The 12,442-nt window shown below is 40.7% G+C and overlaps 1 protein-coding gene across 3 annotated transcripts in view; it reads left to right on the top strand.

The window, feature by feature from the left end:
- Positions 1-392: 392 nt before the first annotated feature.
- esrrga (estrogen-related receptor gamma a) overlaps positions 393-12,442 on the top strand; it is a 55,983-nt gene continuing 43,933 nt past the window's right edge. For 2 of the 3 annotated variants that reach the window (XM_029461758.1, XM_029461767.1), the window contains exon 1: positions 393-527. In XM_029461758.1, coding sequence (XP_029317618.1) covers positions 460-527 — 68 coding nt within the window. In that variant the 5' untranslated portion in view covers positions 393-459. The remainder of the gene's footprint in view (positions 528-12,442) is intronic. The other variant, XM_029461775.1, reaches the window with a different exon arrangement.

The following is a 12,442-nucleotide window of genomic DNA, read 5'->3' as shown; positions in this document are numbered from 1 at the left end:
CACTTGACATATTCTCCCAATTAATTTGCCTCACACTACATGTATTATTATTATTTTATTTATTTCTTAACCCTGTTAGTGTCTACTAACGTTGTGTTACATTATTTACACTGTTTAATGTCCTTGATCAAATCATTTGTGTTCTCCTTATGTCTACATGTATTTTTCAACCTTTTTTGGTCTTTTAATTAACAGATGTTGTATTTTTACTTGATAGTGAAATAGTTTAATAGTTAATCAAACAACCCCAAGAAGCATTAGAAAGGCCATGTCTCAGCTGTTCTTCCCCACCTGCTGTTCCTCTATCTTTGTCGATTGCACTGGCTGTATTTTCACCCTTCTTTGTCTCACTTTGTCCCGGCTTACAGAATGAACTTATCGAAGGGGCCATTGGTGAACAGCAGCAGCGACGATAACTCCAAGTCAAACTATAGTAAATGCGGCGCTGGCGCCTGGAGGATGCACCAGAGCTACGATCCACTAGAGGCCAACCACATGAGAGACGCACATGCCCTCTACAACCCCAGGTAAGACGGAATGACGAGCGAACCAAAGACACACAAAGAGAAAGGGAAAGAGCGAAATACGTAAAAGTAGAGGAATCTATGAATCTCTTAGGTTCAGTTTTACACAAAAGCCACACTTGACCTCTATAAAGCTCAGATGAAAGAGAAAGAAAAGGCAAGCACTTTGAGACATCAAAAGCCAGTGTTTTTAGTGGTCCGTCTGTGTGTGTATGTGTGTGTGTGAGAGAGAGAGGGACATAGAGCTGAGAAGTTTTCTCAACGATCTATTAAAGCATGAGGATTTCTGTCATTTCTTTATTTTTCAGATATTTCTTCTTTTAGATCAGTATTTAAAATAAGCTGCTCTGCTTTTGTGTCTAGCGCATGCTAAACGCAAAGTGAAACAGATATACTTTCTTAAAGCCGGTTCAGCACTCTGTATTTTATCTGATTTTTGTTTTTTTCACTTTAAAAAACCCCCCACTATGAGTTCCTGGAGCGACTTCTAATATTTGTCTTATTACAAACCCTAATCAATTATTTCTGATCAATAGCAACAACAGGCATGGAGAAGGGTTTTTGTTATAGAGTGGCCTGGTCTAAAATGTTCTACTCTCTATCAGGTGTACGTTTTGAATAACATTTTATGAGCATTTTTAACACTTCTATAAAGATTATAAAACACGGCAAACAAATTGAGGAGAAAGGATTTAATTCTGCCTCTTTGTGTGTTTATGTGTGTGTGTGTGTGTGTGTGTGTGTGTGTGTGTGTGTGAGAGCTTTGTTTGCTCATTACATTATATACACTCAATGTCCAAAGGCAAATGATTTATTTTTTTGAAAGTATGTACTAATACTGCGACGCACTTTCAGCACTGTCTTTGTTTTGGTATATTTTTACAGTATATATGGGGTATCACAAGAAAGCGGGATTCAACTTCTGGCTCAAGGACACTTCAGAAGTGCAAATGAGCCGCAGCACAGAGGCTTTAAATCATATCATTCGGTTGAAGGACAGTCACTATTACCATTATAGTAATCCCCCATGCCATCTGTATGTGCAGTAAAGCATGAAAACCTTTAACAAAAGTGAAATTTGACTTTAAAGTTCTCCAGTCGAAACCAGTTCTAGGTGTGTGTTGTTTGAGGCAGGTGAAGCTGAGGGCCATTTTTAGAACACACACTGTAAATATGCTGCTTGTTTCATGTTAAAACACAGCAAACGTATGACGCATGAAACACAGACGGACTTTCTCTGTCTTCGTATTCATCCTCCCTCTCTGCCACTTCCTCTCTCTGTCTTTTAATCATTTTAACTTTCTCTGGATACGAGATTGAGCCGCATGCCCAGATTGCAAAACTGTAATTGTAAGTATTTGTTTTGTATATAATGAGCATAATGCGGGCGTATCGCACGTATGCTTGTCTTCTATTATATATTTTCTCACCTGAGATTGTTATGACTAAGCACTGCTAATGATCTGAAATGACTTTATTAGATGCCATTGTTGCAAGTGCTGAGATAAGCTTTCCAGAAAACTTCTGTTGGTCAAGTATTAGATGTGATTAGACAGTCACTCTCTGGATGTTATTTGTTTGTGACCAAACAACATTATGCTGCATAATCTCACTAACTGACATGATTACCTTAATGAACATTACGATCATGAATAATGTTGTTTTTGTTGTATTATTGAAACCTATTAGAACGCTATTGATTAGTGCATTGTTAGGATTTGCAGAGCCCTATAATATCTGTGTCTGTGAGACTGTGTGTGTGTGTGTGAGAGAGAGAGAGAGAGAGAGAGAGAGAGAGAGAGAGAGAGAGAGAGAGAGAGAGAGAGAGAGAGAGAGAGAGAGAGACTGTGTGCACTGTAGACTGGGAAGTCTTACTCCAATAGGATTTCAGGGTTAGTCTGGGTCAAGCCAATTAGAGGTCTGGCAAGCCGTTCTCACGCAGACTCTCAGCCAATCACCAAGAGGAGTGTTACTAGCACAATGTGAGTGTGTGTGTGTGTGTGTGTGTGTGTATATCTTGGCAAACAGTAAAGTCTGGTGATGAGAGGTGTAAAGGTTTGCCAGGGGCTAGGGAGTCACGCCATGGCTTAAAGTCACACACTACATTCGCACACACACAGATAGACACACACTAAACTCTGCATTGGGTGACATTATATGCACTGCATTGGTTGGAATTAAAGTTTTTAAAAAACTACAGTTGATATTGTAATTGCAAATTCAACTGCCAAACCTAATTCAGGCCTCAAATATGACACAACAACATTCCCAAGTTGGCTGATTATAATAACAACTAGAAGGGCACTCAGAGAGCACAGAGCTCCGCCAACGCCAAATGCCTTTTCTCGCTATGTTAACGAAAGCGGAAAAATGTGTCGTATCCGTCCCATAATTCGGATCTGCTCCAAAGTTTAATGGGTTCTTCCTTGGCCCGCGCTGCAGCCTTTCACCACGTTGAGAATCGGGCCAGTATGTTTTCCGTTATCCTGCTGCCAAACAAACAGGGTGATAACAATATGCGCTGAAGTTTATAACTTGATCATTTATCCCATGACTATAATACTATAATACAGGAATATATATTGTTATGATCAGAAAGAAAAGACATTTGCAATTGATCCCCAACAATATGCTCTCAACAGGCCTTTCTCACAGCAGACAGTTTGACTTGTAAAAGCAGAAAAGGCACAGGTGTTACTAATAACACTAACGATGGCTCTGTTCTCTTCGAGTGTCCCAGTAAGTCGTGATACCAGGACCTGAACCTGAAGCAGCTAAGTGGAATCAAGTCATCGTTAAATTGATTATTTACACCTGTGCTTGTCCTTCTGTGACAACATGTAATAAAAATGTAAAAAAGGCCCCATTTAAAAAATACAAATAAATAATCAGGCACTAAATGGTGAAGTTAAATACCTGTCACACACACACACACACACACACACACACACACCTACATTTATCCTTTGTCATGCACACAGTAGGAGCGCATTTGTACACACACACATGCAGTATAATATCACATGAACATTCCCTCCAGGATATCTGACCTCCAACTGTGTTGATGAGATTTAGTCCCGCAATAGACATAAACACACACACACACACACACACACACACACACACACACAAACGCACTTGATGTGTCTTTGGGGAAATTACATTTAATTACAATTGTTTTACAACATCATTTATATCCTTGTGGCCAAAATATTAAGACATTTCAAAATACATTTATACACACACTATTTTTATTTTATGTTGTTTACGACTGGAGAATGCCATTATCTCACAAAATACATCAACAACTCCAGTTGTTTCATATAAGAAATAATAGGAAACCTTTCATAAGCTTTTGCTCAAATTAAAGTTTCTTGAATTATGAAGAAATTCCTTATTTGTTTTTGGAGATCTGCAGTTTTCATTGGACAGCAACAATATTATTCCCCTTTTTATTTAGGCCATCAAACCATGGGAATGTGATTAATGTCAGGCAGCCAGGGTGCGCTTGAATACACACACACACACACACACACACACACACACACACACACACACACACACACACACACACACACACACACACACACACACACACACATTGCTGTAAACTGAGCCCAATGTAATCATAATGATAAAGCAGATTGCCTTAACACACAGATGGGCCTCCCAACAGCTCTGTGTGTACGTGTGTGTGCGTGTGTAAGTGTGGACAACGCTGATTGGATTGCAGATTTATAGAAGAGGATTACTGCTGGAGCAGAGAGAGAGAGCGAAAGAGAGAGAGAGGGTTTCAGACACTCACCTCTCATTAACTTCCACCCTCTTCACCTAAACTCGCCTTATTCACGTTGATAAACACACACACACATACACACACACACAGAGAAACATGCATATTCAAGTTGCATGGGCCCATTCATTTATCTATGTAATGTCAAATTGATGCTTATCAAATAATTTTACCTAATATAATTTTTTTGTAATTTGCAGTTATAACTTTTTAGGAAAGCAAAGTAAATAAATTGTGTGAAAGAAAAATAAATTCTGCAAAGATGAGGAGAAGTGGACAGTCACTTCCTGTCAATGGATTATACAGCCAATTTGACAATACGACCAAATAATTTAAAACCTCAAAATGAATTTGTCCTATCGTTGTCACAAGTTCTCCACCGGTGGCAGTTGTGTGGAAGTGTATGTGAACAAATAAAGACAGCAAAATAAACAGAAAGATGTTGATGAAATGTCCAAATACACACAATTGAATTGAGACAGGTTAACACTGGACACTGTAAAAAAAAAGAAAAAAAAAGATAGACAATCAAAGACAGAAATGAATATAGACTGAAATAAGCAGGTAGGCCAGAAAGAGACAGACAGAGAGGCAGAGACAGTGGGCACTCCAGCAAACCTGATTATGACTGGATGTGAATTAGATTCCCTAACAGATGGTCCAGGAGCGAGGCTGTAAGGTGCATCAGCCAGCAGTGAGGGGAGGGAGAGGGGGAGGAAGGAGGGCAGGAGGAAAGAGAGGGAAGATCAGGCGAGGAGGCAGAGGGGACGAGTGTCAACAGCAGCTGCTGACAATACAGATCAATTCAGTTAAAAACGTATCATTATTTAATACATTTGAGTAATACGGGAATACATTTAGTATTTTAAGACATAATCCACAACATTCACTTTCTTCTTTTGACCCGTCGTACCTGATCCCTGACCTAATGGCTGATTCTCACTTCACTTTTATATGTATCAGTAATTCACAGAATGTTAAATATCGTATATTATTCCTGTGTCTAAATGTGTTATTTATAGAATATTAAATGCTGAATTGAAATGAAAGCTGTAAACTCGGACTTTCTCATTTTTTTACAGATGCTGTGCATTATTGTACATACTCGAGCTCTGCTTCTCTCCCTCTCCCTTTGATGGATAGGTGTAAATCATCACAATCCTGTAGTGACAGCCCAATTTCCCCAAATCTGATCTGCTTAAAGAATGCAGCTTTGACGCTCTACTCGCTTAAGTCTCCTCTCCTCTCCTCTCCTCTCCTCTCCTCTCCTCTCCTCTCCTCTCCAACATTTCTTTTTCTCCAAATACCACTATTCCCCCTCATTCTCTCAGAGTGAGCACCACTTTACTTCACACACACACACACACACTCTCTCTCTCTCTCTCTCTCTCTCTCTCTCTGTCTCTCCTCTCTTTTGCAGCATTGCGCTCTCTGTTCCCATTCCCTCCTTGTCTGTTTCCCCCTTCCTCCCCTCCCCTCCCTCTCTCTGCCTCCGTCCCATGTCACATTTGAAAGCCCTGTCATATTTACTAGAGTGGAAATCCTCTTTCACCATCTGCTTAATAAAATGTGTTTTTAATCCCATGGGGGATATTTTGTTTTTTTAAACACTTTTTTTTATTATACTTCTGCGCAATTTCATTTGATACGGCACCTTGCCCAGGTCTCTATCTGTCTGAGTGTGGGAGAGAGAGAGAGAGTGTATGAGCTCTACGTCTCACTGTGCTCGAATGGTCGAATGTGGATGTGTGTGTGTGTGTGTGTGTGTGTTTATGTGAATGCATGTGTGTGTCAGCCACAATGGCAAGTGTCGGTAAGTGTTTGGAAGGACCGTTGCACCCCTAATGCTTAGCGATAACACTGCTAATCCACACACACACACTCTCACACACACACACACACACACACATGGAAAGGGAGACGAACACTAACCTTGATCAATGACCTTTCTTTTATAAAGGAGCCAGCCTACAGTGTATATCCCTTATACCCCTGCACAAACATCACCTGCCGATATCGTGTGAATACGCAGTGTCTTCATTCACATCACATTTATTGGTCATAACATATTAAATATTTATGTATAATTTGTTCATAACGTATTTTCATAAATACGGTAATAAGCATTCATTATTTAAAATTTGCCACATGCAGTATCTTTTACAAAAGGTTTACCTAACAGGAGGATGCATTCAATAATTGCATTGATTTTCACTCTTCAGCCTTTCCAGTAAAAGGCTTGAGGTCACTACAAGTACATGGTATGCAATTTAGTCCCCGAAATAGAGCTGAATTAGACATCGAATTTGAGGTAATTTCTATATTTAATTATCGAGTAAATAAATACCTGAATATAATATAAACAGTTAACAGACTAATTGATAACTGTACTCATGATGTGCAGCGTACTGGATGGAGTTGAGCTGCGTTAGAGGTTTGAAGCACTGTTCTTACAGTAGACAACCACCCTTACAAATAAAATGACACACAGCAGATAAAGGCGACAGAGAGAGGGGCAAAGAGAGAGGTAAGGAGAGAGAGAGACATGGTGACAAAGATAGTGCCTGGCAGCAACACACTTATCAGCTGCTGCTCTGCAAGAAAAATGACCTAAATCATCAAGATTCCCATCTGACACACACACACACACACACACACACACACACACACACACACACACACACACACACAGGGTTAACGGTGCACTGCTTTCACATTTCTTCCCCTGAACAAGCTCAACCTCTTCATATCTTTCCACTTAAATAACACACACAGTCAGAATCTCAAATCTAAATCATCCTTTATGCAGCCCAGGGAAGACTTAAAGGAATTCCCTTAAAAAGTGTGGGATATAATCACCTTTTATGAGAGGAGAAAAGAAGAGAACAGACCGGAAAAGGAAAAGAGAAGAAGATGAAACAGGTTTAACAACACCACTATGAGATGATTGAAGACATATGAAATGTATTGATATCACCAGACTCAACATGATATTCCTGAATAGTTTGCAGTCTGCAGCACATAATTCTTAATCAATCGTGTTTGGCCGAGCCTGCCCTGTGTGTGCTGTCTCCCACTGTTTATCCATTCACATCTAGAGAATGTGTGTGTGTGTGTAAACTTTATACACCCCGGGATGCATCATAACAGCTTTAGCCCCACTAGTGTGCCTCTGTAAGTCTTACCCAATACATTTCACACCCGTGCATGTGTGTGTGGATAGTTGTGCACAGCAAAGGTATGTGTAGGTCTGTGTTTGTTGCATTAAAATGCATACCTAGAAGGAGTCTTGCTGTCTAAACACACACACACACTTAGGAATATAGACACACACACACACACACACACTCACATTTCATCTTCTCCACCGGTCTTTACAGCCCGACAGCCCATTGGGCAGAATGTGTTTTAGCCATTATCACATTGATTGTATGTAATCAGGGGTTTATTCTGCAGCCAATGAAGTGAATTACAGGTTTCCTGCCCGACTAACACTGTAACAATTGATCTGCTCCCTGGTGTGTGTGTGTGTGTGTGTGTGTGTGTGTGTGTGTGTGTGTGTGGCATGAAAGGTGGTGTGGATGCACGAGAAAGAGAGAGAAGCAATGCGAGTGTGTTTGTGTGTGAGAAGTAGAAAGGACTAGAGAGAGAGAGAGATTGAGTGAGACCCAAAGAGAGACAGAAAGAGAGGGCGAGAGAGAGCTCAGTAGGAGGGAGAGTGGTTTAGATTGACTGTCGCTGCGTGAGTTTTTATTTTTTATTTTATTCATTTTTCTCCCTGAAAACAACTATAATCATTGACACACTGTGAGTCTATGGAAGCTCCAACACACAGCAACACACAGATTCTTTTCTCTCTCTATTTCTCTGCCTTTAAACACCTTGCACACACCTTACACAAAGCACATAGAAAAACACAGATTCAATTACTACTTACCCAGAAAATGCTACACAGAATGACACACACACGGAGAAGATTTTATTTGTATGCATTTTTATGTTTTTCTCTGTCCTGGTCCAATCTTAGAACCAATTCCACAGAAAATGTGATAATTTCTTTAAACAACTGCTGTAACCTTCTCCTTTTTAAACCTATGTGTGCAGCCATCAAGTCAAGTCTACGTGTGTGTGTGTGTGTGTGTGTGTGTGTGTGTGTGTGTGTGTGTGTGTCTTTTCTGTCCGTATGTGTGCACACTCACCAGTGCATGTATCGAACTAACAAGCTGACAAGCAGTTCAACAACCCTCCACAGATAGCGGCGCGTTGAAAAGGGAGTAGAATAGAGATAGAAATAGAGCAAAGAAAGAGAAATAAACAGAGGAGTGTGAGGGCTGAAAAAGCAATTCAGTCTATTGATGAAATCGTTCTATTCATTTGACTATGGAAATGTAAATGCATTTTTTTGCTCCTATTCCCCTTCTTACCCTATTCTTTAATTCAATGTATTTTCTTTTCTGTCTTCCATGCTCACTTCACTTTCCCTCCCACCCAAAGCACTGCCGGTATCATCTAGATAGAATTGTGTAAGGTATTCTCTCTCTCTCTCTCTCTCTCTCTTTTTTCTTCTTCTTCTTTTTGCTTATTGGACTGTGTATTCTTATCAGCATCGAGAGCACAATGCTTGGTGTGATAGAAAGGTATTAGCCAACCCATGGTAGCTACATTGTCAGCACTTCTTCCTTCTCTGTCTCTATTGCTACCACTTCTCTTTCCTCTCTGTTTCCCCCCCCCCTCTCTCCTCTTATTCTTCTTTTGCTCATTTGGTATCGCCTTTTCCATGGGAATATGGTTTTAAAAAATTGAGTTAGGGCAGTGAGATGCTTCATTCCGCTACATTTACTGAAGTTCATCACGGTGTAGTCAAATGCATGTATTTAAAAAGCAGTTTGTTTGCATCTTCCCTGCACATTTTTACATCTTGATTCTCTTTTCGTTAAAAAAAGACCGTATTATGGTTGTAGGACCATTTGTATTTTTTAAACATTTTTACTCAATATAGTTGCTGAGATATAGGTACATGGACAGAAGAGTCCAGCAGGTCAAGCGACATGAACGATCATGATAAAAACGCGTGATATCCAAACCTCTGAATCGGTACAGAAAGGTGAACGTTAAAATGACACCCAGGCTGTCCGCTGTAAACCTCTATTCAGCTCACAGCTACTTACACTGCTTTTCTTCTCTAACCTGGGGCGGGAAAAAAACAGTTTGGAGTTGTTTGAGGATCAGTTTGTGTTTATGGCTGCCATCTAGCGAGGCAGTCGTACAAAGATTGTATATAATAAAAGGGTGCAAGTGCACACAGAAACTAAAGGAAGCACACAGCGAGCGGCACAGAGACACAGAGTGAGGCAGAGAGTAGTTGCTCTAATACGATGATTGTATGTTTGTCCCTGCCAGTTGTCAGGGCGCCGCAACAGCCCACCGCTCTAATGACAGCTTGTCATACAAAAAATTGCCCACCTTGCTTCAAAAGACACAGAAAAAAGATTCTGCTTCTCCTTTTCTTTTTCTTTTCTATTCTTTCTGTTGCTCTCTCTCCACGCTTTCATGAGTCACTGTGCCTTCAAAAAGTGAGAAAAGAAAGGGGAAAAAAGAAATAGGAACGACGACACAGAGAAAATGACAGGGATCGAGCTGGAAATGGAGACAAAGGAAAGTAATAATCTTTCCGTGTGTGTGTGTGTGTGTGTGTGTGTGTGTTCTCCCTCGGTAAGGCACAGGTAAATAGGCCTGCTGAATATTTGATGTCTGCAGGAACTAAACAGCCACTTTTGTCCCCTTGCTCTGGCCGTTTGTGAAATAGTCTCATATCTACTTTGTGTCACACACGATGTTTGTGTGGTCAATTTTATCATTGGCGCTAATCCTGAAAAGTAAACCATGGTGAATAAACTGTCGGTCCTCACTGTAATAGACTCACAGTGATCTACTATAACGTTATCATCAGTTAGCCTTCATGTGCTTTACATGTGAAACTAAAATGTATTTATATTAATAAAACTATGGACTTCGGTAAGTGTCACAATATGGTGCTATTCCCCTGAAGTGCATCAACAGCTAATACTAAAATCTGATTACTGCTCTTCTTTGTGTTTTACTGGAATCATCTCACAACACGCCGCTCACGTCTTTGAGCCCCCTTGTGAAAATACAATAAGAAAAAAAAGAAACACAGTCTTTAAATAAACCTCTTTTAAACACCTTAAACATAAAGAAATGATAATAAAAAAAAACCTTCCCTCTCTTCTCCACACTCATCTGAAGAGCAGACAGGCACAATAAGACTGCTCTTTCAGCACTGAGCCGTCGTTACATAGCTCCATAATTATACTGATAACATACATACATAAATGCATTCAACCTCTCGCTCGGCACAGCGCACTAGCTGTGATTTCTTAATCTTCTTTCCTCTTCTCCTCTGCACGCATGTCTTCTTTTTTTATTCTTTTTATTCCTCCCCCTCCGACTGCCATTATTTTTCATTTATAAGCAGAGAGAGAGAGAGAGAGAGAGACGGAGCAAAGAGGAGGAATGGAAAGGGAGAAGGAAAGAGAGATAGATGAGAATTTGAGAGAGAGAAAGAGGAAAAAAGCGCCTGAGATCTTTTGGCACTTAAACTCTTTCACTTAATGGTACTCAGAGGGATTGACGGTCGAAGGGAGGGGGCACAAAAGAGCATAAAGAGTGAAAAAGGAGAGATTAAATCATCACCATCACATCATCTACTTAAATGGCTCTACTCTCTTTTTCTGTCACCACTGTATTTTCTCTCCCTCCGCTAGAACATAGGCAACCCTGTGTGACCTATCATCATCCCATCACTCTTTCAAACATTTACCTTTATTTCTTCCTTGCTTAGTCAAGCACCTTATATGTGTCTCTCCATCCTTTTTACTCCGTTCCTCTTCCTGGATTTGTGCCCAAATCTTTCTTACCGCCCCCCCCTTAATTCCAAACTGAAAGCATCAGATAAACAGATTTATAGACATTGGTGAATACCACAAAGCCACGATTAATGGAGTCACCAAATTAGAAGAACTAGGGAGGGGAGGGGAGGGGAGAAGCGGTGGTCGGAATAAAATATATGATGAAAAGGGGGGGAAAGGCCAAAGTATGGTACATTATAAATGTCATGTCATTTTATGAAAGGAAAAATTGACTCTAAGGGAAAGCACTGCATTTCTGGAAAAGTGTATTCACACAGTACCATGTGTAGGTTCGGTTGAAGAAAGAGGACCGCTTTGTCTCATCAAACACATTAAAGCACATTCAAAACCAAACAGTTCTGAAAATACTGTCTGTCATTTGACTATCAGCATTCAGTGCAGCCGACTCCTCTTTCTCACTTTCTGTCTGTCTGTCTGTCTGTCTGTCCGCTTTGGCTGTCTGTCCTTCTGCCTACCTGTTTTCCTGTCTATATCCATTCCCCGTTCCCCCACCCTTCCTTCCCCCCGAGCGGCTCTCCATTCTCCGTCGAGGCGCTGTCTGTGTTTTATGGGTCCCTGTAGAACAGGGATCTTTTACAGGCCGACTGGACTTTAGAAGCTCCTCGTTTAGCAGCATCCTGCCTTAATTAAAAACCCCTTTTGTGCTTTCTGCCTTTAACAATGAAAAGCGAGAGAAGGGAGGGAGGGAGGGAGGGAGGGCAGGGTTAGAGGGAAAGAGAGTGGTAATGCAAAGAGGAAGAGAAAAAAAGAGAGTGGGCAGGGATAGAGGAAGAGAGAGAGAGAGAGAGAGAGAGATGGCAGTGAATAGGAAGTGATAGGGACACAGGCAGATAGATACTAAGGTAGACAAAGGGAGGGATGGAGAGATACGGACAGAGAGAAAATAGCTGTTAATTACAACTGCCATTAACAAGACACCAGTCAGCCTCCTTAGGGAGAGGAAGAAGGGAAAGAGAGAGAGAGGGAGAAAGGAAGGAGAGAGTAGAGGAAGGCAGAGACAGCAGAGAAGAACAAGAGATAAGGAGAGGAATACAGTAATACTTCGCCACTGATTAGCACAGATTTTTGTATTGCATGGCTTCCCCTAACTTCTTAAACGGTATCTGTCACTGTGTGCTTGAAAATGACTGCGTATGAATCTGTGTGTGCGTGTGTGTATGTGAGCATCATGTATG

The sequence above is a fragment of the Cottoperca gobio genome, chromosome 3, assembly GCF_900634415.1.
Source record: "Cottoperca gobio chromosome 3, fCotGob3.1, whole genome shotgun sequence".
NCBI lineage: Eukaryota > Metazoa > Chordata > Actinopteri > Perciformes > Bovichtidae > Cottoperca > Cottoperca gobio.
The sequence above is the reverse complement of the archived record's forward strand: the minus strand, read 5'-3'. Positions and strand labels throughout refer to the sequence as shown.